This window comes from Cyrtonyx montezumae, unplaced genomic scaffold (genome assembly GCF_038088225.1).
Source record: "Cyrtonyx montezumae isolate F1298 unplaced genomic scaffold, pur_monq_1.0 scaffold_7, whole genome shotgun sequence".
Lineage (NCBI taxonomy): Eukaryota > Metazoa > Chordata > Aves > Galliformes > Odontophoridae > Cyrtonyx > Cyrtonyx montezumae.
This window is the reverse complement of record NW_027072078.1, coordinates 35,652,446-35,677,728: the sequence shown is the minus strand read 5'-3', so window position 1 is coordinate 35,677,728 and position 25,283 is coordinate 35,652,446. Positions and strand designations below refer to the sequence as shown.

Genomic DNA, 25,283 nt, shown 5'->3' with positions numbered 1-25,283 from the left:
AAAAGGCCTTACGTTCCGTTTAATAAGTACTGCTAGGTTTTTGTGTCATACAACTGGAGTAGAATTGAAGTTTAAGAAACAAGTTATGGTGGGGAAAAAAAAGATTGTTTCCATATTCCTTGTTTTATCTTGGCTGAAAACATTTTGTTGTTGTACCTCTACAGTGAAACTATGAACACGTACTCTCACGTATCCATTAAATGGAGAGTGCGTGCAGATTCCAAGACTGATTCACTTAGATTTCACTTAAATAGTTATTCTTTTCTGTTTATGCAGTCTCCACCTTCCTGTTATTTCTGCACATTCCTTTAATTGCTGTGGTAATTGTTGAAATTACGTAAATAATGCTTTTCACATTCTTAGCTTGTTCCTCAGTTAACTATATGGATTTTATTTTCTGCTGAAGGAGAAGGAGCGATTAAAGCAAGAGAAACGTGATGAAAAAAGGTTAAATAAAGAACGTAAACTAGAACAGCGAAGACTGGAATTAGAAATGGCAAAGGAGCTGAAGAAGCCAAATGAGGATCTGTGCTTAGCAGACCAGAAGGTAATGGTGAGAGTTTAAAAAGTACATAGGTTTTTCAGAAAGTACTTTTTCCCATTTATTTCCATGTAAACTGCTGTAGATTAAAAGGACACAACGACGGTATCTCTTAGAGGGCATTCTCAGCTACAGGACCCTGATTTTCAGCGTAGTTGTTGCCACTGGCGATTTATTTTCAGCAGCAGTGAGCAAAAGTCTGCATGCTATGCTTATAAAAGTCTGCAGCAGTGGAGGTGACGACTGTTGCCTCTGCTGAAACACACCACCCACTGCCACACTGTGCTCACGTTCACTGTTTATGCTCCGTGAGTGGGTGCAGTTTTTTTCTGCATGGAGGAATTCAGTTTTACACTTTTGCTTTGTCTGTACTTGCCTGTCAGATGCCATCTTGTCAGAGTGCCTCTAAAGTGTACAGCTGCTGTAGGCCGTTATTCTTCCAGGCTTCTGTGTTCTTAGTTCTTGTCCTTCAGGACTTTACCTATATCAAGTTCAAGTCCACCATTTTGAGGAGAATTACACTTCCTGCGACTCCCAGAGATTTTTAATACCACTTTTTATAGTACTTTGGCTCCAAATAGAATCTGAAGCCTCTCCTGTCCAAAAATAAGTTTTAGTTAGTCTATGCCCTCCAAAAATAAATGAAAAAGATAAACATTAATGAAGGTTTTATTCAGCATTATATTAAATATATGGGTGGGATGTGGGGGAGGCAGCTCCTGTACTGCCTTCACTTTCTGTTGTTCTTGTGCTGTAAGTCAAATGAAAGTCCTAGTCAAAAAAGTTACATCTGAAATACACTACTGAGTCTTTATGTGTTTTTTTCCACCTCAGCCTTTGCCGGAGCTGCCTCGCATCCCAGGCCTTGTCCTGTCTGGAAGAACATTTTCAGATTGTCTCATGGTGGTACAGTTCTTGTGTAACTTTGGTAAAGTTCTTGGATTTGACGTGGATACGGATGTGCCTTCCCTGAGTACTCTTCAAGAAGGCTTGCTAAACATAGGGGAGAGCAGAGGAGCAGTACAGGACTTGCTTGTAAAGCTTGTCTCTGCAGCTGTTTGTGATCCAGGACTTGTCATGGGATACAAGGTAATGAAAAAATAATCCATAGTGGGGAAAAAAGCAACTAACCAACCAAACAAAAAATAACCCAAACCTTAGCCTTACGAATGCTTTCTTTGTAGTGTGTGTGAAAATGGTCCGCTTGGACCATGCCTTTTCTTATTTAACCTGTTTGATTAATATCAGTATTATCTCTATTCTTAACGACGTATAAAGTTACAGACCTTCTCTTTTTCTCTCCGTTGAGGATTTTCATTGGGATAGTCAAAAGAAATATCCTCACTGAAGTCCTTGTATAAAAAATTAGCAAATAAAACTACGTCACTATTTTATAAACAGTAATGCAGAGTGCAGTGAAAATAGCATTTTCAAATGAGATTGATTGAAACATTCTTCTTTTAGGCTAAAACTATTCTTGGGGAGCACTTACCGAATGTTGGCATCAATCAAGATAATGTGTCTGAGATTTTGCAGATATTTATGGAGGCTCATTGTGGGCAAACTGAGCTTACGGAGAGCTTGAAGACAAAAGCTTTTCAGGCACATACTCCAGCTCAGAAAGCAGCAGTGCTAGCTTTCCTTGTCAGTGAGTTAGCATGCAGCAAAAGCGTAGTCAGGTAAGTTACTTTTCAAATAAATGTTTAAAAATCGTTATTAAAATGTTAGATTTAAATTACTGTACGGACTGTTTTGTGCCAAGATCTTTCTTGACATTCTTAGAAAGTAAGCTGAAATCTGCTTTTACTGCTTCTTGTCCTTATCCTTACTTCTGATATTTTAGGAGAGTAGCAGTTTTCCTTGTTTGGTCTGTTTTTTCTTGTTACTTTCAAAACTTGAAGTAAAATTTCTGTTGTTTTTGGAGAAGATGTGATGAATTACGAAGAAATTTACTAGGCACTCCGGGGGATAATTAAAAAAGAGTTTGTGTAATGATTCTGTAATACTCTCTTTTCCTTTTGATTTTGTTTTTAAGTCCTCTTCTGTTCAAATGCAAAGTAGGTCATAATCTGAAGTAAGAAGCCTAATTAATCCTGGTATTAATTCAAAGAAGTATGTGCTTTGTGTAGTCAGTGATGTATACTAATCTATAGTTAAAAGAAGCTATCACACAGAGCATACAAAAACTTAGCAATATGTGATAAAAAAAATAGGAAATGCCAACGCTTGGGATACCTGCACCCCTTTGTGCTTGCTTACTGAATTCTGTTTCTGTTGTATTGCCAATTCTGTTTCTCTTGGTGTATGATGCACTGCAAAAGTTAACCAGTCTTGTGCAATGTAAGAATGAGAGAAATTGGTGTTTTAAAAAGCTGGAAAATGGCAAGTTGAGTGGTGCACGCGCTGTGCAAGTAGTTTGCAAGAGTGATAATGTGCATTTAATCAAATTAATGACAGCAAGGAACTCCTTTGCTTATTGCAGATGACCAACTGTAAAACCAGATTGATGAAAATCTTTCAAAACTGATTTGAGCTTTATTTTTCATCATTGAAACAAGTATAAACTGCTAAGTTGTTGAGGCTGGAATTTCTCTGAGGAAGGCTTCGCTGAGATAGTTTACTGTACTGCAGCACTACTGTTCTTCAATTTCTGTACAGATTAGTTTGTAGGTGACGGATCCCAGGGAAATACTAGATATGGACTTGTGATAATGTGTACTGTGCCTAGGGCTAGGTGCTTTTTGGCTAATTAGGTTGGAGGCTTTACCTTCTATGCAGGCTATTAAAAGAAGTGTCACATACTTTCCATTACATACTTCTGAAGACTTGCATCATATTGTGAATAAAAACTGCCTGATGTCTGTACAGTAGCATACCCCGCAGGTACTTCTAATATTGGAACTTAGCAACTTAAAATTATTTAGTTCACAGTTTCCTTTTCAGTTACCTTTGGATTGTTTTGTCTTTGACAGTGAAATTGATAAAAATATTGATTATATGTCGAACTTAAGGAGAGATAAATGGATGGTTGAACGCAAACTTCGAAAGTAAGTTTCATTTCTTTTAACTATTACAATGTATTGCTTTTTTGTGTTTGCTCATATATGCTGCTATATGGTCTGTTGGTTCCAAGGACAAAGTTAGCTGATGCCATTACAGGTTTACCAAGAAGTTAGTAACTGAACTACCTAATTAAGGTGGGTGTGAATTTAGAATGGCCCTGCACCGGTCCTTTATAACATGCCGAGGAAGCGTGCGATTCAGGGGGTTTTTGCCCCTCAGAGTTGGAGTTCTGTCTACTTTGTATTCTTTGGGGAAAACAAATGAAATCTATTGAATTGGAATATTACAGGAGCTGTCATATTGTGATCAACATTATCAGTTTATTTGGACGTACCATACTTAGCAATGTTCTTTCTGAAAGGCATTTTAAGACATGGTTTTCATGTAACAGTCGCCCATCAAGTGTGACCAATTTATATTACATAATGTTAACACTTCCATTTTATGTTTGTTGCATCGTTCCCTATACTTGGGATCATCTCTATCATGCAAACATCGAGATATTTTAATGTTTTTATTTAAGGTAAAATTGGAATTTTTTAAGGGTCTTCAGCTTCATACCCACTGTTCTCCCATCCTACAAGGCAAAATTCCTTACAGCAAGCATAATGGCTCCAACTACCAGGAGGCTAGAAGGCATAAATTTCATGAATCACAGGTGGTAAAAATGCATAGCCAGACTCTGCTTTCTTTTTTCTTTGTCATCTTTACCTCTTAGCCGGAAGGGTGAATCCTTTCTTAATCCTTGCTTTAGGTACTTATGTTTCTAATCTTGTTTCTCCCTTTTTTCCCTTTAATGTTTCTTCGAAGGAAGGAGTAAAGAAGAAGAAGAAGAGGGAAGTATAGGAAAAAATAAGACCAGTAAAAAGAAATGCTCTACTAATAACGCAAATCCCCATCTACGTAGGGTTAATGCATTTTATCTTTCAGGGTAGTACACATGCCTTTTCCTGTCTTCATCTGTAACTCTTCTATGTCTCTATATAGTTCTGAAAGTGTCGGTAAAGTCCTTTTAGCCAATTATTCCTCAGTAGGATGGGACCCTTGCCTGTTCCTGTCCCTCACGGGGCCACTTAGTCTTTCTCTCCCTCCATCAAACTGTAAGTACTTTAGATTAGAATCCTCCATTTTTTCTCATGATCCTTCTTTTCTTTGCCTTCAAATAGTGGGAATAAGACCCTAAAGTCCCATGTTCCTCTTCATTTCTGCAATCATTTTTCTATTTCTTGCTTTTCCCCTTCTGGTGTGGATGTGAGGTAGCAGTAGTGCTGATCCTACTGTGAGGAGTGTAAGTATTGTGGGGGTGTTTGGAGACATTCTTTGCTTCTTTGAAGTCGCTAGACTTGACTAATCTATTTCATCTTTGATTCAAAATCTTTGAATTTTCCACTTTTTTCTGATGAACACTCAGTAGCTTTTAAGAAAAGCCTTTGTCGATCTGTTAAAAACAGTGCTCTCTTGGTATGTCAGATGATGATTTTTATAAGCTTTTGCAGCTGTTCTGTGTCTTCTCTCAAAAGAAACTTGTCCATTTAAGTCTTCTGTTTGAACTTTTTCCTGCTTCCTGGTTTATGTATGTTATCTTCTTTAACCATTTCAGAGCTCAGTCTAGTTTTCAGACATTCCAGTTCCAAATAGTTGCAGGAATATCTGGTCTTTTGACTACTTGCCATATGATCAGTGGATGCGTACTCTTCTCATATGCACACAGACCTCTACTTGACCCTCAAAACACAAACTTGTCGTATGTGGAAAGCATGTAGTAGTAGAATAAAGGATACTGAGATGGATATATTTCAGCTTAGCTTGGTTTAGCAGATGCCTCGGCAGAACCTAGTGACTTAAGTAAGCCTTTTTGTACCAGAGCTGAAACTAGAACTTGCTCCCAAATTCACTGGAGGGGTCAAGGAAGTTTTGATCCAGAATATCATAAATTGCTAAAATAGCTATAAGAGGGCTACTACCAGTTGAGCAGTGACGACTTCAGTGAAATCTGTGCTGTTTGGTACTGGCACGGTTTTATCGGCATTTTAAAGAGCTGATACTTTTGTCATAGTACATCTGTCACAAATCCAGTGCTTCTACAGCACTCATCGTATTTGTAGCCACTTGCTGTATGGAATATTGTGTTGTAGGATGGGAAGAGAGAGAAGTATGACAAGGGAGAATTACGTGCTGGTAATTGTGTTTGTCATTACCGTTCTACTTTTCCCATCCTACCTTCTTCCAGCCATCTCTTACAAAATCTTTGTCTTCCCTGCACGTTTATGAATCTCTTCTAAGTCAGTTGCATTTTTTGGTCTGTATTATAAGTGATTAGGCCTGGCTATCCATACCTCCTGCGGTTCAGCATGTTTGCCTGCTAGCTTCCTGATAGGTGGAACTGTAATTTTTTGCTGTGTGGAATCTTGTCTTATAGGGTTTTTATAGAAGGTCTACAACAACCATAATTACTGGTATGTAAGTTTCCTTTTTCTTTCATAAAAGGAAAAATAAGGATTTGATTGAGTAGTCTCCTAATAGTTCAGGTAGCCACGACTTCTCAAAAAGGAAAATATGTTGTAGAATTGAATGGTCAGACAGATTTACATGGAAGAAACAGAAATTGTAGGCAGAATTGGGTAAGAGGTTTAAGGGTTTTATGTAACCTGATTTTTTTCCTGTTGCTTCATGACAATAAACAGGTAATAAAATGTGGAACATCATAGAACAGAAGAGGTAATTTGTTATAAAATGATTCATTTTTAATCACACAGGAACAAAGGTATGTTTATGTTACAAATAAGCTCCATAACTTCCCTCCTTGTCATGTTTTTAAAGTCTTAGAATCATTCATGCCAAAAAAACTGGCAAAAGAGATGCTACGGGAGGTGGTGAAGTAGGAGAGGAGCAGCATTCTTTGGAAACACCAACACAAGGCCGCAAACGGAAACGAAAGGGTGGGGATAGTGATTACAATGACGATGATAGTGATGATCGGGCAGATGAGGATGAAGAGGATAAAGAAGATAAAAAAGGAAAGAAGGCGGAAGTTTGTGAGGATGAGGTGGGAGATTGAAAATATTAAAATGGAACTAACTGGTAAATTGCAGTTTACTTCCCTTCTTTTTCCATGCAGCATTAGGATTCTCTGCACCACTTCCCCAGAATCTTGCAGTAAGGATGTAAAATATTTTTCCTTCATTCATTTTATGCCGTTTCATGACTTTTTTTTTACAGCTATGTTGTTCCTAGTCAAATGTATTCAACGGGCAAATATTTGAACATTTTTATACTTCAGATTTGCCTTTCATATTTGATCTCTTATGTTCTGTTAGATCTTTTAGAGTGTAAAGCTAGTAAGACATAGTATGATCTTATCCTGAGATGGATTTGATATGATGGTATGTTGGTTGATTATAGGACGATGGAGACCAGACAGCAAGTGTTGAAGAACTAGAGAAGCAGATTGAAAAACTGACAAAGGTGAGAGATCATCTTGGTTGCAATTCATATTTGATTGTGGGATTTCAAGAGTTAAGATTACAAGCCATTGCCTTCAGTGCTCTCTCTTACTGTAAATTGAAATGAGGATTAACTTTCATTTAATGAAAATAGGAATTCTCCAGCTGTTAATGACTCCTGAATTTTAGTCCACAAGTATTTGTTGCATTAGTGGATTTCACACAGCCAGTGGTTAGAAAGATGTTGATTCTATCTTTCCACGTCTCAAGTTTTTGTTCAGATCTACTTGATTTGCTTATGTCTGTTGATGTATAAAGTGATCATAAAGCTTTGTGTACGAGAGGCAGTGAGATTTTCATCATACAGATGGCTGGAGTTCTTCTTTCCTACAGTTGGCTAGTTGTTGCAACTGTTTGAGACTGCCAAAGAGAACTCTTTGCTTCAGAGTTCAAAAGAAGAAACGTGAAACAGCAAGAGAAACATTAATTAAGAGTACTATAGTTCAGGCTCCTAATTGTGGCCCACGCTTTTATTTGTTTATTCTTTCTGTCAGAAAGTCTGTCATTTAAAACTTTCTCCTGGTTTCCCTCGTGTCCAAATTACAAAAAGGTAGCAGTCCAGATTAACCGTGTCAGTTTAGCAGAGCCAAAAGCGAATAAATGAACTGAAATTGTTGTCTCCCCTCAGATAACTCTTTCTTGTCTGAATACTCATTTCTGAACTGGTTGAAATATCTCATTAGCTTCCCATCGGGCTGCAGTAGCATACAGTGTTTAGCAGTGTTCAAGTGCTCTTTATACCATTTACTCTTAGCTTATTCCTTAACTGATCGGATTTCAGGTGTTCTCTTACAATATAACAATTAATAGTTTCCTTCTGTGAGAGCAAACGTTAAAAACGTCAGGTCCTAGGATTGCAGAAATGTGCTTTTAAAGGGAAGCTGCTAAACATCAGATGGATCAGGAAGCGATTAAATTATTTTTTCATGGCATTTCTCTAAGTCAAATAATCAGGGCGCAATTACGAGCAAAAGAGTACCATATAATACACGTACAAAAACCCTTTCAAAGTGCCTCATCTAAGTCTTGAACTTCTGGTCTCTGTCAACCAGAAGTTTCTTTTAATAAAATCCTTTAAAAGTTTGTCTGTTTTTCACCTCTAGAATTATAATGCCTTCCCTTTCTTTAAAACAGCAACAAAGCCAGTACAGAAAGAAGTTGTTTGAAGCCTCTCATTGCTTGCGTTCAATGATGTTTGGTCAAGATCGCTACAAGCGCCGGTATTGGATTCTGCCCCAGTGCGGTGGTGTTTTTGTGGAAGGCATGGAAAGCGGTGAAGGTAGGAAACGTAGAAGGGTAATGTCATACCAGAGAATGCCATGGCAAGACATGCTGCCAGTCCATGGGCAATAGTTTTGTTTAGTGAGGTCTTTAGGCTTTCTCTTCAACCTGAGGCTAAACAGGTAACGCAGTAAAAATCTTCTATTCAGATGGTGCTTTCCGATACCGTGTTTCTGGTTGCACTATACCTGCACTTGGTATATTTTGGCTCTTTTGGAATTTTATTTCTTTGACAGTTAACTCTGCATATGAAAGCAAGATTAACGTAGAAATGCTCATGTATTTTTGTCGTGTTCTGTTGCTTTTTCGCGTGCAGATACGCAGAATATTGCCTGCCTGAAGATTTGGTACGTGTCTGTGTGCTTGTTTGGTTTGGATAGTTTTATTCATACAAACATGTATGATGCTGTATTTTGGATTTGTAATGAAAACAGTGCTGATAACACAGCAGTGGTATAGCTGTTGCTGAGCAGCATTTATGCAGGGTCAGGATCTGTTCTGTTCATCAGGCTGCCTGCCATCAACTAAGTTGGGTGTGCACAAGAAGTTAGTGTTGAATTCTCTAACCCCTATTCTGTCTTTTTTTTTCTGTCCTAAAAAAAAAAAAAAAAAGAGGTAGTCTTGAGCCGAAATAAAAAAGGGTAGAAGAAAGATGGTTAAGAAAGACTAGAAGAGGAAAGAAAACAAAAATGGTTTTATACTGTACATTAAATTTATGTCTTCTCCACCTTTAACGTTTCAAGAATCTGGCATTAGTAACCAACTTCTGACTGCATTGTCTGATCACATCTGCCTGCTTTGCTGTGTGTAAACAGTCTGTCATATTGGCTAGTTCTTCAAGCATTTGTAAACGGTCAAGGATGTTGGCATTAAACTTTACGGTCTTAGTTTATAATGATTTTTATCTAAAAGGGTAAAAGGTTTCGTGTTCTGCTTCAGGGTTTTGAGAATATTCGATTTCACAGTAGGAATAATGTTACTTGTTTTAGTAGATGGTTGTCTGTTTCACAAAACGGCCTTTTGCAAAACTAAATTCAGAGGCTGCGTTGTACCCAGCTGATGTAAGTGTGTGAATGACTGGATAAAGCCAATTGACTTTCTCGAGAAGAAAACCACTAAAAATACATCTGTCACAGATCTGGTGCTGGCAATAAGAATACTGTGACTGTGTTTTGTAATTTTGTTTATATAAAGTAATTATATAAAGTAATTTTGTTTATATAAATAAACTTGGCGTGGAAGGGGGCAAAAAAAACGTAGTTGCTCGTCTGAGATGATAAAATAAGTTAGTTTAATACATTATTTCATCTACGGTTTTTGTACTTCTTTAGGTCTAGAAGAAATTGTGAAAGAAAAAGAGAAGTTAAACAAAGCAGAAAGCATACACATCAAAGAAGAGGTATTTGGGATCTCAGAAGCAGAATTAAGCTGTTTAAATACAACTCACTGTGAGCAAAAGGAAGATCTGAAAGAAAAGGACAACACAAATTTGTTTTTGCAAAAGCCTGGGTCATTTTCAAAGCTAAGCAAACTGCTGGAGGTTGCCAAAATGCCACCTGAATCTGACGCTATGCCCCAAACACCTAATGGTGGTGCAGCAAATGGATGCGCTCCGTCTTATCAGAGTACCTCCCAAAACTCTCTGTGCAGTCTTCAGTCCAGTGTATCACAAAGCAGCAGTGAGAAGTCTGAGTCTAATCTTTTCAGTCCTATTGCAGGCGGGACTGGCAAGTTTTGCAGTTCTCCAAGTGACCAGTTGTTAAAGACTCCTACTGAAAAGAATGGACAGTGGTTCAGCCTTTTGCCAAGAGTACCCTGTGATGACATGTCAGTTACCCATGTAGATACACCAGCTACTGCAATTCCATTTACTCCTCAATCACATCCACCATCAAAACCACCTTCACCTGCTCCATCACCTCTTCTGGGCTCAACCTCTGCACAGAGTCCAGTGGGATTAAGTCCCTTTGCGTTGCCACCACTGCAGGTAAATAAATAGTTGCTTTAGATAGTATTAATTTGCTATGCCTGTTTGGCAGAATTTCTTTTGAGCCCAGTTGTTTACCGATGCGATATCATATCATTGTGTTTTTGTTTATTTGATTCTTTTTCTAAACTTTAATAGTAGTTCTGTGTGAAATAGATAATACTAGATTTTTATTAAAAAAAAAAAAAAAAGAAAAGGATAGATAAACCACTGGTTGATTTTAGAAAGTAAGTTTTGCTTTTAAGGGTTTGGCTATTGTATTAAATGAAAACCAGATTTCAGAAATTTGACCTGGCCTTCAAAAGATACTGTTCCTTAAGCAGTCACGGGTTCGAATAGGAATTACTACACTGTTGTTCTATGTTTTTCCTGAACTGCTCGAAGTACTAGTCAAATAAAGGCATCCTTTATGTTTTGATTGGTGCTAGAAAATCAGCATCATACTGATAAATCTGGTTTCTTGGTAATCCTGAACAGTACCGGTTGTGATGGTGTTATAAATATTTTCTCTGTAGCAGATGAAACCTGGACTACCTGTCACGGGACTTCAGTTTTGTGGATGGCCTACAGGAGTTCTTACTTCAAATGTTCAATTTTCATCTCCTTTATCTACTATTGGATCAGGGTTGGGATTATCAGAAGGGAACAGTAACTCATTCTTGACATCGAATGTTCCTACAAGTAAAAGTGAATCACCAGCTCTGCAGACTGAAAAAACAGCTTCTGCCACCTGTACTGCGGTAGAAGTGACCAAGCCAGTAGATCACCCAGACCCAAAACCAATACCAGAAGGTAAGTGTGGGCAGTCAGGTCTCTGGGTAACTTTTAGTGCCGCTGTGCGGTACAGTTTATTGTTCTCTAATCTTGATTGTAATCATATAAAAAACACCTTTAAGTATTTATATGTCTGTCTTGCTTTAGAAATGCAGTATGGGTGGTGGAGGATTACTGATCCTGAGGACCTAAAATCTTTGCATAAAGTGCTGCATCTCAGGGGAATAAGAGAAAAGGCCTTACAAAAGCAAATACAGAAACACATGGACTATATCACTGTGGCCTGCGTCAAAAATAAGGATGGTATGTAATTGGTATTCATGTTACACGTGATGTTAGAGCATAATATTACTGACTGAGATCTCTCCAGGATGTGCTTGGATACAGAGATGGTCACAGTAGCCAGAAAATAGGTCAAAGGTCTCAAAACTGCCTTTAATACCAGCCATGTTCTGGAAAATTAGTGTTGAAGAAACCCTCTTCAATATAAATTCCTCTAGTGGTTTAAGTGCTGCTAACTTTTCAAGCATTTTCTGTCTCTGTAACAATATAGCTCAGCCTTCCCTTCCCCTTGCCTTTAAATTACAAGCTTGAAATCCTGTGGAATGTGGTGGTCATATTGGATATCTTAAGAGCTGTACGCTTTTGTAACAGTTCTTTAGCGTTTAATTGGACTGACAGGTAAATCAGCTTGAATTTACTTGGATAAGTTATAATAATTTAACAAAATGTGATTCTCAAATGCAGTTGCAATTATTGATAACAATGAAAATGAAGATAACCAGGTAACTCGAGATGTTGTGGAAAACTGGTCAGTAGAAGAACGAGCAATGGAGGTGGACCTTGCTATTCTTCAGCAGGTGGAAGATCTAGAGAGGAGAGTTGCATCAGCTAGTTTGCAAGTTAAGGTAAAACTAACTTCTAGTAAAATTTCTCTTTTAAAATAATGTTGCTGAAGTGGGAAGAATTTAAAGTAGATAGTAGTGGACCTTTTGCTGTTGGTAAGTGCCTTCTCGTTCATCTGGAATTGTCAGCAAATATAACGAATCCACTGCAGCACTATGATGGATATGTGCTTCAGGTATTTCATTGCAGTTGTATCTTCAGCTAAAGGTGATCAGAACGACAGCTTTCTGAGGAGTTCTTTGATGGTGTGCAGTCGTGCACGTTTGGTTAACCTTTCACGAATGCCAAGATTTAATTTCATACAGATGACTTAATTTTAGTGGGGTTTGCCACTTTTCTGCCTGCTTTGGGTTCTGCCAATAACTTTTCCGGGGTGAGTAGTGATACCAAACTGAGCACGTTTGGTTCGGGTATGGCTGTGGTATTCCAGATGTAGTATGTTCTACTAGAAGATGCCGTTTCTGTGTGACCAATCGATACTGTCTCCTGAGACAGTGAAACAGGACCTATTCTGATGTTTTCACTGATATAATAGGATACTTCAAAATAAGATAAGCGTGTGGAACGTTGTAGAAAAATCACTTCAGAAAGTCTGGTAATGCTTATGTATTTTTGATTGATAGTTTTAGTTCTCTGGAGATTTTGGGAAATGTCTCTGCAGATGGATTACAAGTTACCAAGATGTACTGGAAACAGCACTTTTTATTCTGATTTTTTGTTCTGATTCTATAAAACAGTTCCTCTATTCAAACACCTAAGTTAATAGCAACCAATAAATGCACAAACCTTTCTATTAACATAGGGCTGGCTGTGTCCTGAACCTGCATCAGAAAGAGAAGACTTGGTATATCATGAACATAAGTCAATTAGTAGATTGCACAAGAAGCACGATGGAGATAGTGCTGGAGGCGGAGAAGGCAGTACCAGCTCTATAGAGCGGAAGAGTGACAACCCTCTAGATATAGCTGTAACCAGGCTTGCTGACTTGGAGCGGAACATAGAGCGAAGGTATCTGAAGAGCCCCTTAAGTACCACCATTCAGATCAAACTGGATAATGTGGGCACAGTTACTGTCCCTGCTCCTGCACCATCCATTAGTGGTGATGGTGACGGGTAGGTTTTTGAGATTAACTTGAAAAATTATTGTGCTTCTTTGCTAATTGGAGCCTATTTCCTATTGCTTGTTATCTGTGTACTTTCTTGTATGTTTGTGATCCACATGGATCGTGTTACTCTGCATGGTGCTTCATAATGATATTTTTTGTCACGTTTGTTGATAATGCAAAGTTCTCTTACGTTTAACTGGTTGTGACTAAGCTTTGAGGCTCGTAGCCACAGTCTGTGCACTGCATCAAATTTAGTTGCTTATACCTTATACTTAATGGCTGTGTACGTTTTGTCATTGCTTGGCTTTCAGTGTGATAATGCTTGTTCCACGTTCAGATATCAGCAAACGTGGACATGACCTATCTGATTTCCCTATGTTTCCATGCAGAACTGAAGAGGATATTGCTCCAGGGCTAAGGGTATGGAGAAAGGCGTTGTCAGAAGCACGAAGTGCTGCACAGGTAGCCCTGTGCATTCAGCAGTTACAGAAATCAATAGCGTGGGAAAAATCTATTATGAAAGTTGTAAGTGTTTTTTATTAAGAAAATATATCGTAACTGAGCTAGTTTCGCTGTGTCCTGTTTTCACATTTTAGGTATTTTAAGAGAACGTGATTTATAACATTTTTTATTACTGCCTGTAAAACTTAATATTTAACTGTACGTTGAGCACAGATGAGCATAAATATACTGGAAAGGATTATTCCCTTCTTGCTGAATCCAGTATCATGAACGTTTTAAGATGAAAAGCCTTTGAATTTGTTTACTCTGTATAAGGTAGTAATTCCTCTTCATAATTAACGTCTAGGTAAATAGTAATTCATGACTTCATCTGATGGAGTAATTGCCATCATGATGTAGTTGTTTTCTGTGGCTGTTTGATCTTCGCTGCTGTCTATCAGTAATAAGAGGTTTCTGTAATTTCTTGGTTATTGCTTATTCCTTTTTATTTTCAGGCCACTGGTCAAACTCTAAAATTAAAAAAACTTCAAATAAAAGGAGAAAAAGGTAACGAACAAAAGAGAGGCAGGAAATTACCAGGAGACACAGAAGATGAAGACTCTGCGACTGCAAGCACCTCATTAAAAAGAGGCAAAACAGACCCTAAGAAAAGGAAAATGGATGAAAGTATTTCTCTAAGCCAAGGAAAGCAGGAAAATTTCACTGCTCTAAAGAAACCTCGAAGAGATGACTCCAAGGACCTGGCTGTATGCAGGTACAGTCTGCCTACTCATAAAGCAGCTAATTCTAAGCTTCAGTGTGTGTTGTAGAAGCAGGTTGTGCCTCACTACATAACTGTGTTTTCAGGAACGTGAACCCTGTAAAGTTCTTAAGTAAAGTACTTAATCACAGAGTGCAGTCTGTGATTTGGAAGGGCACGGAGGAGTACTAGAGTAGGAAAAACCCTGAGAGCTGTGATATGGACAGCTTTCTTAAGTGTAGAGAAGGTAGGTGTTGCATTGCAGCTGGTAATACGAAAGCATCTTCTTCTGTAGTGTCTTTGTGGCGTTTGGAAAGCGAGTGTCAGCACCTGTTTTACTAGTTTGCAGATGGTTTATGATGAAATATTAGTGCAGCTTCAGTACTTTGAACGCCATCTTGCCGAAGTATCTGGAGAGAGCTGAGTGCTACTCTGAATCGTCCGTTTTCTGTCTGTATTGCAACTGTTTTCTGTCTTACAGAGGGCACAGATTTTATAAGGGTGAATAAGTTCACAATATGTGAAGACATCGGGGACAGGGAACAGCTTTTCTGATCATGCAAAGCTTAATATTGCCGATTTTAATCCTTGTTTTATTCAGCATGATTCTCTCAGAACTGGAAACTCACGAAGATGCTTGGCCTTTCTTACTTCCTGTAAACTTGAAACTTGTTCCTGGTTATAAGAAAGTTATTAAAAAGCCTATGGACTTTTCCACTATTAGAGACAAGCTAACTAGCGGACAGTAAGTAAACTTATTGTAAATTCTACTTCCCCTGAGATTTGAATGCTCCATACATGCTTATTGGTAGGCTTGAGAATTGTACTGCATTTCTTTTTAGAAAAGGGAAGTTAAGGGGAGGGGGGGGGGTTAGGGTTTGGGGGGGGAATGTTGTCCAGTTCAGGCTTGAAATTCTATCTTGGAAGTCTGTTTATGAAAGTAACCAAAAAAGTAATGAAAAAGCATTTGCTTATGCTAAGATTTATTTTCTGGAAAATATTAAAATTAGATAAATCTGAGTTTGTTCGTCGAACATTCACTGCCTGTTCTGTAACTGGTTGTAAATGCACTGATGTTAAGAAGGTTCTTTCCCCTTTGATTTTAACTGTACCAGAAATCATTCGCCCTTTTCTTTTTTCAGGTACCCTAATGTTGAAGCATTTTCGCTGGATGTCAGGCTTGTTTTTGACAACTGTGAAACCTTTAATGAAGATGATTCTGACATAGGCAGGGCTGGCCACAACATGAGGAAATACTTTGAAAAAAAGTGGACAGAGATTTTCAAATCGAGCTGAAGTTACCCGAACTCACTTTTCCCCTTAAATGAGGACTGATGAGACCAGCAATGTGAACATGAAAGTGCAAGGCACCTGCATAACTGATGACTTTTTTTTTCCTTATAAGTGTCACCGAAGAGTGATATTAGTTCTGAAGGCTTCACTCCTACAGCAGCCCTTGGTTCTTGGTTTGTATGTTTTAACAAGCTAATTTAGGTAGAACAGGGAAGCACACCCAAAGAATTTCAAAGAAAGGGGTGTTATAGTGCAATAGCAATTTAAAATATATCAAAACGCACTGAACATTCAACCACCAGAGCTCTACTCGGGAAAATGGTTCTTTTCCCTTCCAATAAATATCTATTTTTCATTTTGTTACCTTGTAGTTTATTTTTTAGTGAATGTATTTAATTTTATGAATTATTTATGATTATACAGCATCCAGAATCTTCGTTTTCTGTGAAAAGGAAGAATTAGAAAATTGCTTTAAATCTTGAAAATACAACAAGGAATGTTTTAAAATATAAAACAAAGCCAAGTAAAACTGTTTACACTGATGTGCTGTAAAAGCACTAAAAATATACTGTAGAGTTACGAGTACATTTATATATATGTTGCTGCATCACTTGTGTAGTTAAATTGTATTTCAAGACAGTGAAGAAAAATTGAGACATGTATATACTGTTCATTATTGTTTATATTAAGTTTTGTTTTAAATATGTATGATGTGTACATATTGTTTGCAGATATTATTGTTTATGCCTTAGGAGAACAGTAGCATTTTATTTTAGTCTTAAGGTAATTATAGCTATATGGCTTGTACAGTAAGTATCCTCTACCAACACTGTGGAGTCTCCTTAATCTTGGTAGTGCCTGCCTTTAAAAACAGGGTTTAGGGGATATTAGTTTTCCATTTTTCTATTTTGTTACCTAATTTCAAGCCACCACAGCCTCAATTTCAAATAAAATCATTTGTATCCACATGGAATAAAATTGTGATGGTTTCCTAGCGCACAGTATTTTTTCGTAGAAACATTTTCCTCCATTTGCCTTGCCACAGAAATGACAAAAAGAAAAAAAGAAAAAAAGACATTTGTAACCACTGTGTTTTATCTGCTGTGTGTTGTGGTGGCCTGTTGGGGCAGATAGAGGTTGGGGGGAGGGGGTTGATTTTGTTTATTTTATTTTATTATTTTATTTTGTACTAATGTAAAAGTACTTGAAGTTTTATTTAAAAGAAATGTTGTGGAAAGGTAGCTTTTTTTTTTTTTTTTTGTTTTGTTTTTAGGAGTGTTATTTTTCACTAGTATGTGTGGCACGGATACAATAAAAGATCGTTTTGCAAACCTGATTTTCTTGGCAATTTTAATACTTGAGCCCTTGTGTGTACAGGAATATTTTGAATAATACCTTACACTTAAAAGTTCTCAGGATGCATCAAATTCTCCTGGCCTTTTTTTGGTACCTCCAAGCAATTGCCAAGCAGTCAGAGGAGCACTTAAACCACCTCCTTGACTGAGTGTAGATAACATTGGTTAAAGCTTTAAGGGTGTGGCGACTTTGCTTCCCAGTACTTCTGCTAACTTTACAACAGTAATATAAATAGATACCGTATGTAGTTTTTCTTAAAACTGATGGCCATGTATGTGATGGTTTGTTTTTGTTAGCTTTTTTTCTCTGTAGAAGGACACTGGTTGTAACCATTGCCCTGACTAAAGAAAATAGATTTAAAGATGCATAAACGTAACTTCCTGACTAGTAAATATCTTTTTTCTTTTAAATTTGGACTGCTGTGTTGGAGGCTCAGTCTTGCTTTATAGAGACCCCCTTGCCATTATAGTTCCTCCCTCAGCTGACTAACAGTAAGTGCCTGTTTTTTAACAGCTTTTCATATGTCCTGTTGCTCTCTCCAGAACACGTCGTTGTTATTTTAAGTCTTTCCAGAAGAACTGGTGTAACCTGGAATACAAGAATCACGTGTGGATGTCAGGCAGCTCTTCATTCTGACATTAGCTCCACTGGCTGCTTAATAGCTTTTAACCTCTTGGTCGTGTTTCTGAATGTCTCAGTAAAAAGCTTTGCTGATACGTTCCATAGATTTGGAGAGTAATCCGCGTTCTGGGCATATAACAGTAGGCTTGTGTGTTTTAAAAGACGTAGATTGCTGGCAAAAGCATGACTTTGATGTAAGACAGTTGTTTTTGTTTTCTCGGATTCTGCACTTTATCCCCCCATAAGTAGAGGTAATTAGTTTTCTGAAAAGTCAGAACAGCATTAACATCCACGTTACGCACACAGCTGCATTTTTCAGGCTGTGTCCTGATTAGCTGTGCAGCTGGTAAAGTTGAGGAGCTTAGCACTGTGATAGTGGGACATGCTTCACCTCTCTTAACTTTGGTACGTTACTACTTTGGTACATTATTGCTTTACTCACTGGTGGAGTGTTTTCATTCGTTTCAGTAAAATGAACTTTTCAGAAATTACTATATTTGAAAAGTGAGCCTGAAATGTAAACACACCATCATCTGTCTTTGCAGAAAAGAGTGGGATTTATTTAACTGCTGGAAAAATGGGCCTAGTTTTTCTTAATCGCTAACCTTCTGTCCCGTCAGTGTTCCCATCCCTCAGTTTTCTTGGAGGAAAAGACCAGTGTGCTTTCTTCCTATCTGAACAAGGTAAGCTGATATTAATTTGCAGAGTTCACTAACAAACTTCTGAACGTTTGAAATCGCATTTGTGGTGGTGAGTGAGGAGTTCTCTGTTTATTGCTTTGCGTTCTCTTTTGTCTCCTTGTTTCTCTTTGAAACGGCGATGTGATGGCACAAAGTCGGCTGGAAGTGAGAAAATGTCGTCTCTGTCCAGAGACACATTTTGTCAGGTCTGACGCACATCTTTTTAAATGATGTATGTTGTTTCATAATGACATTTGGTTATCTGAGCACCTCTGCGCTTCCGTGATTGGGTACAGAAATCCGAAGAACCAGTAATATTGTATGAAGTGCTGAACTTGTGATCGAGAGGACCTCATTTACTCAGCACACATCGTATGGTCCCCAGAAGCTTTTGGTTTCCTGCAGCGTGCCTGCAGAGCGAGGACTGAAATGTGGGGCAGCCCAATGAGGCCGTTGGATGTTGTGACTGCTGTAGCACTCCAGTGTAAACAGGTTTTTATAGCCGGTATGTGCAGTCAAGAAAATGAACGCGCTCTTTAATGACAGTAATTCCCCTTGCCTGTACTGCCCAAACTGACCAGGGTTAGTGGAACTGAGCTCAGTTTCGAGGGAGGCTGTCGGAGCAGTGAGTAATTTCTGATTTCCCAGCTGTAAATGATGGACCTGTTTAAAAGCACGGCATCACGGGCATGACGAGCAGCTGTTCCTCTTCAGCAGGAACGTCTCCCAGCTGGCAAAAAGAAACGGTCCGCGTTCGCTCGGAGCTCCCTGAGCTCACCGGCGCGGCCCGGGCGGGGCCGGCCCTGGGGAGCCGGGCGGGGCCGGCCCTGGGGAGCCGTGCGGGGCCCGCAGCGCAGCTCCGCTTCTGCCGGGGCCGCCCGAGAAAGCGTCCGTCCGTGGGCGCGGCAGCAGCGCGTCACGCGGCTGTGCTGAGGCGCGGCCCCGTCCCGGCTCGGGGCCGCCTCGCGCCCGCTGTGCGCAGACAGGTGCCGGCCCGGCGCCGGCGGGACCCGCGTGAGTACAGGACGTGCTCCACGGTTGAATGCTGGCAGTGCAGCGCGCGTCGAGGCCGCAGAATCCGGGCACGAGGAAGCGTTCGGGAAACGCGCGGACGAAATGGGGCAGAAAAAGCGCCGCCATCTGCGGCGTTCCCTGAGGCGAAGGGCGCGCGCCGCGGGGGCGGGGCCACCGGCAGCGGCTCCGGTGAGGGCGGTGTGTGGCGGCCTTCGTTCAGCCGCCATTTATTCTATTTTAATCGAGTTTAGTTTCGTTTATTTTGCGAGAGCGAGGTGAGGGGGCTGAAGGCGAGGTGAGGGGGCCGGAGCGGGGCTCGCAGTGCCGCCCTCGGGGCTGGCGGTGCGGTACGGTCCGTTCCTGGCGGGCCCTGTGTAGGCGCCGCTGTCCCCGCGGCCTCCGAGGCCGGGTGCTGCCGTCCGTGCGGAGCGGCCGCGGGGCCCTCCCAGCGCTGCCCTGAACCCGTCCGTGGAGAGCCGAGTGAGTGCCGGCCCTGCTGCTGCTGCTCCGCTGTACGGAGCTTTGTCTGCAGCCGTCTGCCGCTGCCGTAAGGGTTAGAGAGGGAGGTGCTGGGGAAGCTGGTGCCGTGAGGAGCGCGGCTGCTTTTGCCCACCGGCATCAACGTGCAGCTCTAGGCGCTTCCTTTTCCCCTGGGATGCTTGGCCGTGATCCGTACTCGGGGGGGCTTTCCCTGACCTCGGCTGCGTGGCACGCTTGTCTGATGTTGGTATCTGTGCGGTACGATTTTCCCACAGCCTCAGCACCTGGAGAATGCTCATGGAGTTCAAGCTCTTGGAGAAGCAAATGTAATTTCAGGGGCAATTCAATTTCCGTTTCGCAACCTTGAGTAATATTTTGACGTCTAATGCTAATCACGCGTAGAAAGAGAGATTTGTTTTTTATGTAGCAAGTAGTTGATAAGTTGATAGCTTGCTGACTGGATTCTGCAGTGCGTAATTCATGGTTTTGCAACTGTGTGCAACTGAGAACAAATTTGAGCAGCAAACGTTAGCATAAACAATAGTACTGGAACAGGGCAGAATCAGATAGTTTTATGTGAGCTTCAGTGTTGTATTGCAAACTTGCAAGTTTGACTTAACTAGAAGTTAAAATGTGCGTTACTGTAACCAAGTCAAAATCTCCTCGTTTCCATATTTTTTTCTTTGCTTCAGGTTGAAAATAGAACAATACTGACACGAAAAATTAGCCTCTACAAGTCAGTTGTTCTTCCGGGAGACTGTATCTTAGTAAGGCACTATGTCTGTGTCACGTACAAAGGAGAGATGTCTGTTTTAAGTTCAGGTTTTCTTTTTTCTCTTTTTCTTTTTTCTGGGCAGTAGATTAAATGGCGACATTAATTCGCACTTTAACAGAGCACAGTGATGATGTCAACTGCTGCGCCTTCTCATCGTCGTGCCTGGCTACTTGTTCCACGGACAAATCCATTCGTGTTTACTCTTTAAATGGCTTCACTGAGCTGCCGTACTCCCCTTTGCAAGGTCACACGTACGCTGTCCACTGCTGCTGCTTTTCTCCGTCAGGACGCACTTTGGCTTCGTGTTCAACAGATGGCGCCACCGTCATTTGGGACACTGGCGATGGTCGGATGCTGGCAGTGCTGGGGCAGCCCACCGGCAGTCCGGTCAGAGTCTGCCGTTTTTCTCCGGAGTCCACGTATCTGGTGTCAGGTGCAGCTGACGGAAGCGTTGTTCTTTGGAACGTGAACTCGATGAAACTCTACAGGCGAGTGCCTAAAGTCTTTTCACAGTGTTATTTACTGTTATGGAAGTAGGGTCTGTTACGAGTGCTGCTCTGTTAGCATGCTGTACTGTGCACAGACTTGCAGACCTTACGCTTCTGGTTCATGTGACAAAAAATAAGAGTTTAGAAGACCAGAGGGTTATAAATAGGAGAAGTGCTGAGTGTTAGCGTTTCTTTCTTTTTAACGTGAAGCAATACAGACTCAGGAAGCTTTGTTATTTTATCTCGTGTCTGTTTGGTTTTAATGTATTGGTTTGACATGAAATCAGGATGCATTGCATATTATAAACATCTTGTTTCTAAACTGTCGACAGACTGTGGCATGTTGGTCAGCGGGGCCTGACTGTGTGCTTTATATTGCACGTACTGTAACGCTGTAATGCCATGGAAAGTGTAGCAATTGCAGCAGAGTAGCAGAGTCCTAGGCTGTGGGCACAGAATCGAAGGAAAGATGCTGCTTACCTTCAGAAGGCCTCAGGTATGCAGGGATGTCCAGCAAGATTCCTTTGTCTCCGCTGCCAACCCACACACGAGACCATAGAATCTGTCAGAGTATTTTGTCTTTGAAACTGTGAGTCCTGACAAATCGTCTTTAGTTTGAAACTTACCTTATCACTCAACTGAAAAGCTTTTACCTTGTGGTGTCTCATGTTCTTCCTCCAAGAGCAGGTCTTGGATCCTACAGGCATGCTTTTTGCGCATCTCATTGCAATTGCACAGTTTCTCTGTCCTCTGTTATTGAGTTCTGAAATAGGGAAGTTAGTACAGTTTGGTTTATTCTGTCAGGTTGCAATTGAGAGATTAGCTCTTGAGAACATTGCTTCTAAAATCGGTTATCATATACTGTTGCCTATCAGATCTGGAAGCGTTAAAGATGGTTCTTTGGTGGCCTGTGCATTTTCTCCGAGTGGAAATTTCTTTGTCACTGGATCATCCTGCGGTGATTTGACTGTTTGGGACGAGAAAATGAGATGTCTGCATAATGAAAAAGCACATGATCTTGGCGTTACCTGCTGTGATATTTCTTCACATCCAGTTTCTGGTTAGTTACTTGACTCTCCAGGGGAGGAACGTGCATGGGTTTTTTTTTCTACTTTTTCCATAAGTGCTCAGGAGGCAAGTGACATTGGGAAGTGCTGAGATTTCTCCATATTCTTGAATACTCTCAAGTAATGGTGAGGTTGATGACAAGGAATATGCTAGGTCCACCAACACGTTGATTAGCTTTTTTTTGATAGCTTTAAGTAGTTAATTATTCTGCCAGGGTCTTGGAACGTGTTCGGGCAGCATCTGTAAGTGAGGCCTGTCTCCTGGGTCTAAGAATGATGGCAGAAGGCGCAGTCCTTGATTACCATTTCCACTTAACTCTTACTGTGCATCCCCAAGGAATAGAACTGGATTAAAGCAGCGCAAAGGACTGTAAATATAATAAGCAGAATGGTGGAGTCTTGGGGAGAGGTGAGCCCACAGTCTTATGAGTTTTGCTAAGATGTAATAATAAAAGCAGCTTATGCTGAAAAATTATAGTGAAGCTTAGTGGAAAGCAGTGTGTTCTCCTTCTGAGGAACTTGGTATGTACAGCCCTGTAATGCCTGTTAATGGCTGGTAGCATATAACGTGTACTACTCTTTTGAGCTGTGAAAGAATTCTCATTCTGACTGTTTTACCAAGGGATGTGTTTCTACAGCATCATAGCTAAGGCATGCTCCTCGTATCTTGGTAAGACCCAGATCTCACACAAAATCCTGGGAAAATGAGGCACTTTCATATTTAGCAGATCTGTGGCAAGTCCTAAGATCAGCCATGGCCACAGTAGCTCTCATGGCTCCTGTAAACTGCTAACAGCTCTGTGTATGTGAGGATTTTATTGCAGTAGTGAGATGAAAGTGAGAACACGGGAAAACAAGAGATGAAACCTTAGGGGTAATTTGATGAGATGCTTAACTGTAACTGTTTTGACGTGTCCAGCGACTGCAGAACTGGAAATATGGTTCTTATTTAAGTTTTACATATTATATTATACTTAGGTTGTTATGCAAACAGCTGTTACAGTTTTCTGATTTTCAGCCTTGAACCTGGGGATTGTCGTAAGAGTTTTAAGAGTCGATACTTGCAGTGGTGATGCTGCTGGGGATTGTTGCACGCCTGTGTCAGGCTGGTATGTCAGCTCACTAGAGTAGGAGAGCAGAAAGAATTTGGCTGCGAATAAAAGAAAATGAAACAACACATAGAATGTGATCTTAGTTGGAAATGTTTACATCCTTGAATAGAAAGAGGGAAAGCTGCAAAACTGTCGCTACTATTGTATTTCATCTTTGATAACTAATGCTTGGACTGCAGTCCTGAAACACAGGTTTATAGACAGGAAAGGGTAAACACTGAAAATGATGAAAGTAGTTTGCCATATTCTCAAGATTTGTACGTGTGTAAATGATTTTAAAATTTGAGAACTATTGCACTGTAGAAGGAGTGGAAATAACCATTTGCAGTGGAGGAATGACTGCAGATTATGGGTTAAAAGGCAACATTACTACACTTGGCAGAGAGAGAAATCAAATGCCTGCCATCCAGAAAACTTTGCATGTGAGCACAGTGGTACAGTTCTGGGCTTCATCTGTTCGTTCAGGAAGTAATGTAGTGGTAATACAGATTCCTTATTTGCAGATATTTTTAAAACTTCTGCAACGTTTCTGCAGACGTTTCTGTCAACGTTTTTTAAAGTAGTTCTGAGATTAAGGAGATTTACCAAATTGTTCTGAAAGAATGGTGATGGAATGTACTGATATGCTGTTATTTTTTTGTGCTTAAAAATTTCCCATTAATAGTTTTTAATTTTATCAGGTGGTGAACACGCATCCAGATACCTCCAGATGGCTTCTTGTGGTCAAGATAGTAAGATCAAAGTCTGGTTTATTTTCTTTGGAGACTTCTTAGGTGTGTATAGTGACGCTTCTTCATATTTAAGTGTCTTAACTCTTTAATGACAATTACATCTAAGATAAAATTTACATGGCAAACCAAATTGGAAGTGTTCTTTTAATCGATTTGCTAGAAAGCAGCTAATGCACGCTGTAGTTTGTGAGATTGGGCCCGGTCGCTTTTTATTCAGTGATATCTTTAGCAATAATAGTAAAGATAAAAAAAATTCCCCCAGTCATCTTAATATTGTGATAAATATTTGCTTTTAATCATCATTTTCATTTTCTGTGAATGAGTATCCTGCACTTAGCTTTGGGCACTTTGATCTGCTAGGCCAGGGAGAAGTTTCCTTTTATCTTTCAGAGTGTTTTGGCCTTTTGAGCAAGAGCTGGAGGAATGAAAGCAGTGTGGCCAGTGGGGCAGGGGAGCCCATGGACCCTCATCCCGGGAGAAGGGGAAGAGGTAAAAGGGGAAAAGGCAGGGAGACGGTTTCCTTCCGTTGGAAACCTGTACTATTACATCATAGAACACTCCTAGCGATGAAACTGGTTGGGGCTGGTTTGGAAGGTGTACTCTCTCGTGTCCGTTGACACAGGCAGGAGACATGTCACCTTCTTCAAAGAAAAGGTTCAGAGTACCTTTTTGAGAAACACATCTCTCCAAAGATAACATAGTTGATAACCTCCAGTTCTCTGAAACAACCTGAGGAAAGTAGCAGCGTTCAGCACTCTTCAATTTGATTATTTTTTTCTTCTGGTATTTTTGATTCAAGTCTTGATTAGCACCAAACACAGCAACAGGTATTTGAATTCTGGAAAGCTGGAATAATTTTTCTGCTTTGGGAAGTTGACCACAGTCTCACACAGAGTACAGTTTGAGGACAGAGTCTATTCACATATGGAATTTTAAAGTAAAGAATATATCCTTTTTTCATTTTCTGCATTGAGAAAACTGTCTGGTATAGAAATTCAGGTGTGCGTGGCATTGTAGTGTCCGTATAATATCTGACAGAGATACACAAGACAAGCAGCTTAGCATGGTATGATTGCGTTTTTTGTTTGTTTATGGTTTTAGAAAAAGAAGTCAAAGGAAAACTACTGGGAAAAGTATTTTCAAAGAACGATAAGTTGCACTGATTTTCTTGGTATTTTAGATATATAGCAACTACAATGCAAAAATTATTTAACTTTTCATTTCAGGATGTAAGTTTAAAGTTTCATATAGTTTGGGAACGTGTTACTTTCTTTTTTGTTAACTCAGATGCTAATAAGAAGTTC

At 40.0% G+C, this 25,283-nt stretch overlaps 3 protein-coding genes across 3 annotated transcripts in view; all 3 read left to right on the top strand.

Moving 5' to 3' along the window:
• LOC136057839 (bromodomain adjacent to zinc finger domain protein 2B) overlaps positions 1-16,988 on the top strand; it is a 137,611-nt gene extending 120,623 nt beyond the window's left edge. The window contains exon 37 of the transcript XR_010623082.1: positions 16,714-16,988. The gene's annotated coding sequence lies outside the window, so the exon portion shown is untranslated. The remainder of the gene's footprint in view (positions 1-16,713) is intronic.
• Positions 1-16,988, top strand: part of LOC136058088 (bromodomain adjacent to zinc finger domain protein 2B-like) — a 30,444-nt gene extending 13,456 nt beyond the window's left edge. The window contains 16 exon segments of the mRNA XM_065751323.1: positions 407-547; positions 1,376-1,630; positions 2,006-2,220; positions 3,514-3,588; positions 6,425-6,650; positions 7,007-7,069; positions 8,242-8,386; positions 9,720-10,375; positions 10,891-11,167; positions 11,297-11,452; positions 11,897-12,057; positions 12,858-13,168; positions 13,551-13,686; positions 14,118-14,377; positions 14,964-15,107; positions 15,505-16,988. Coding sequence (XP_065607395.1) covers positions 407-547; positions 1,376-1,630; positions 2,006-2,220; positions 3,514-3,588; positions 6,425-6,650; positions 7,007-7,069; positions 8,242-8,386; positions 9,720-10,375; positions 10,891-11,167; positions 11,297-11,452; positions 11,897-12,057; positions 12,858-13,168; positions 13,551-13,686; positions 14,118-14,377; positions 14,964-15,107; positions 15,505-15,658 — 3,375 coding nt within the window. The 3' untranslated portion in view covers positions 15,659-16,988.
• Positions 16,989-20,650: 3,662 nt separating this feature from the next.
• On the top strand, positions 20,651-22,180 carry LOC136057860 (WD repeat, SAM and U-box domain-containing protein 1-like). The gene is made up of 2 exons (XM_065750878.1): positions 20,651-21,069; positions 21,945-22,180. Exons 1-2 carry the CDS (start codon positions 20,672-20,674, stop codon positions 22,132-22,134), a joined length of 588 nt encoding a protein of 195 aa, XP_065606950.1. The 5' UTR covers positions 20,651-20,671; the 3' UTR covers positions 22,135-22,180.
• The last annotated feature ends 3,103 nt before the right edge of the window (positions 22,181-25,283 follow it).

Bases quoted from the DNA above. Each gene is read 5' to 3' on its own strand.
- LOC136057860 (XM_065750878.1), top strand. From the start codon at position 20,672: ATGGCGACATTAATTCGCACTTTAACAGAGCACAGTGATGATGTCAAC. The intron at 21,070-21,944 runs GCGAGTGCCTAA...GTTGCCTATCAG, and splicing joins AACTCGATGAAACTCTACAG to ATCTGGAAGCGTTAAAGATG.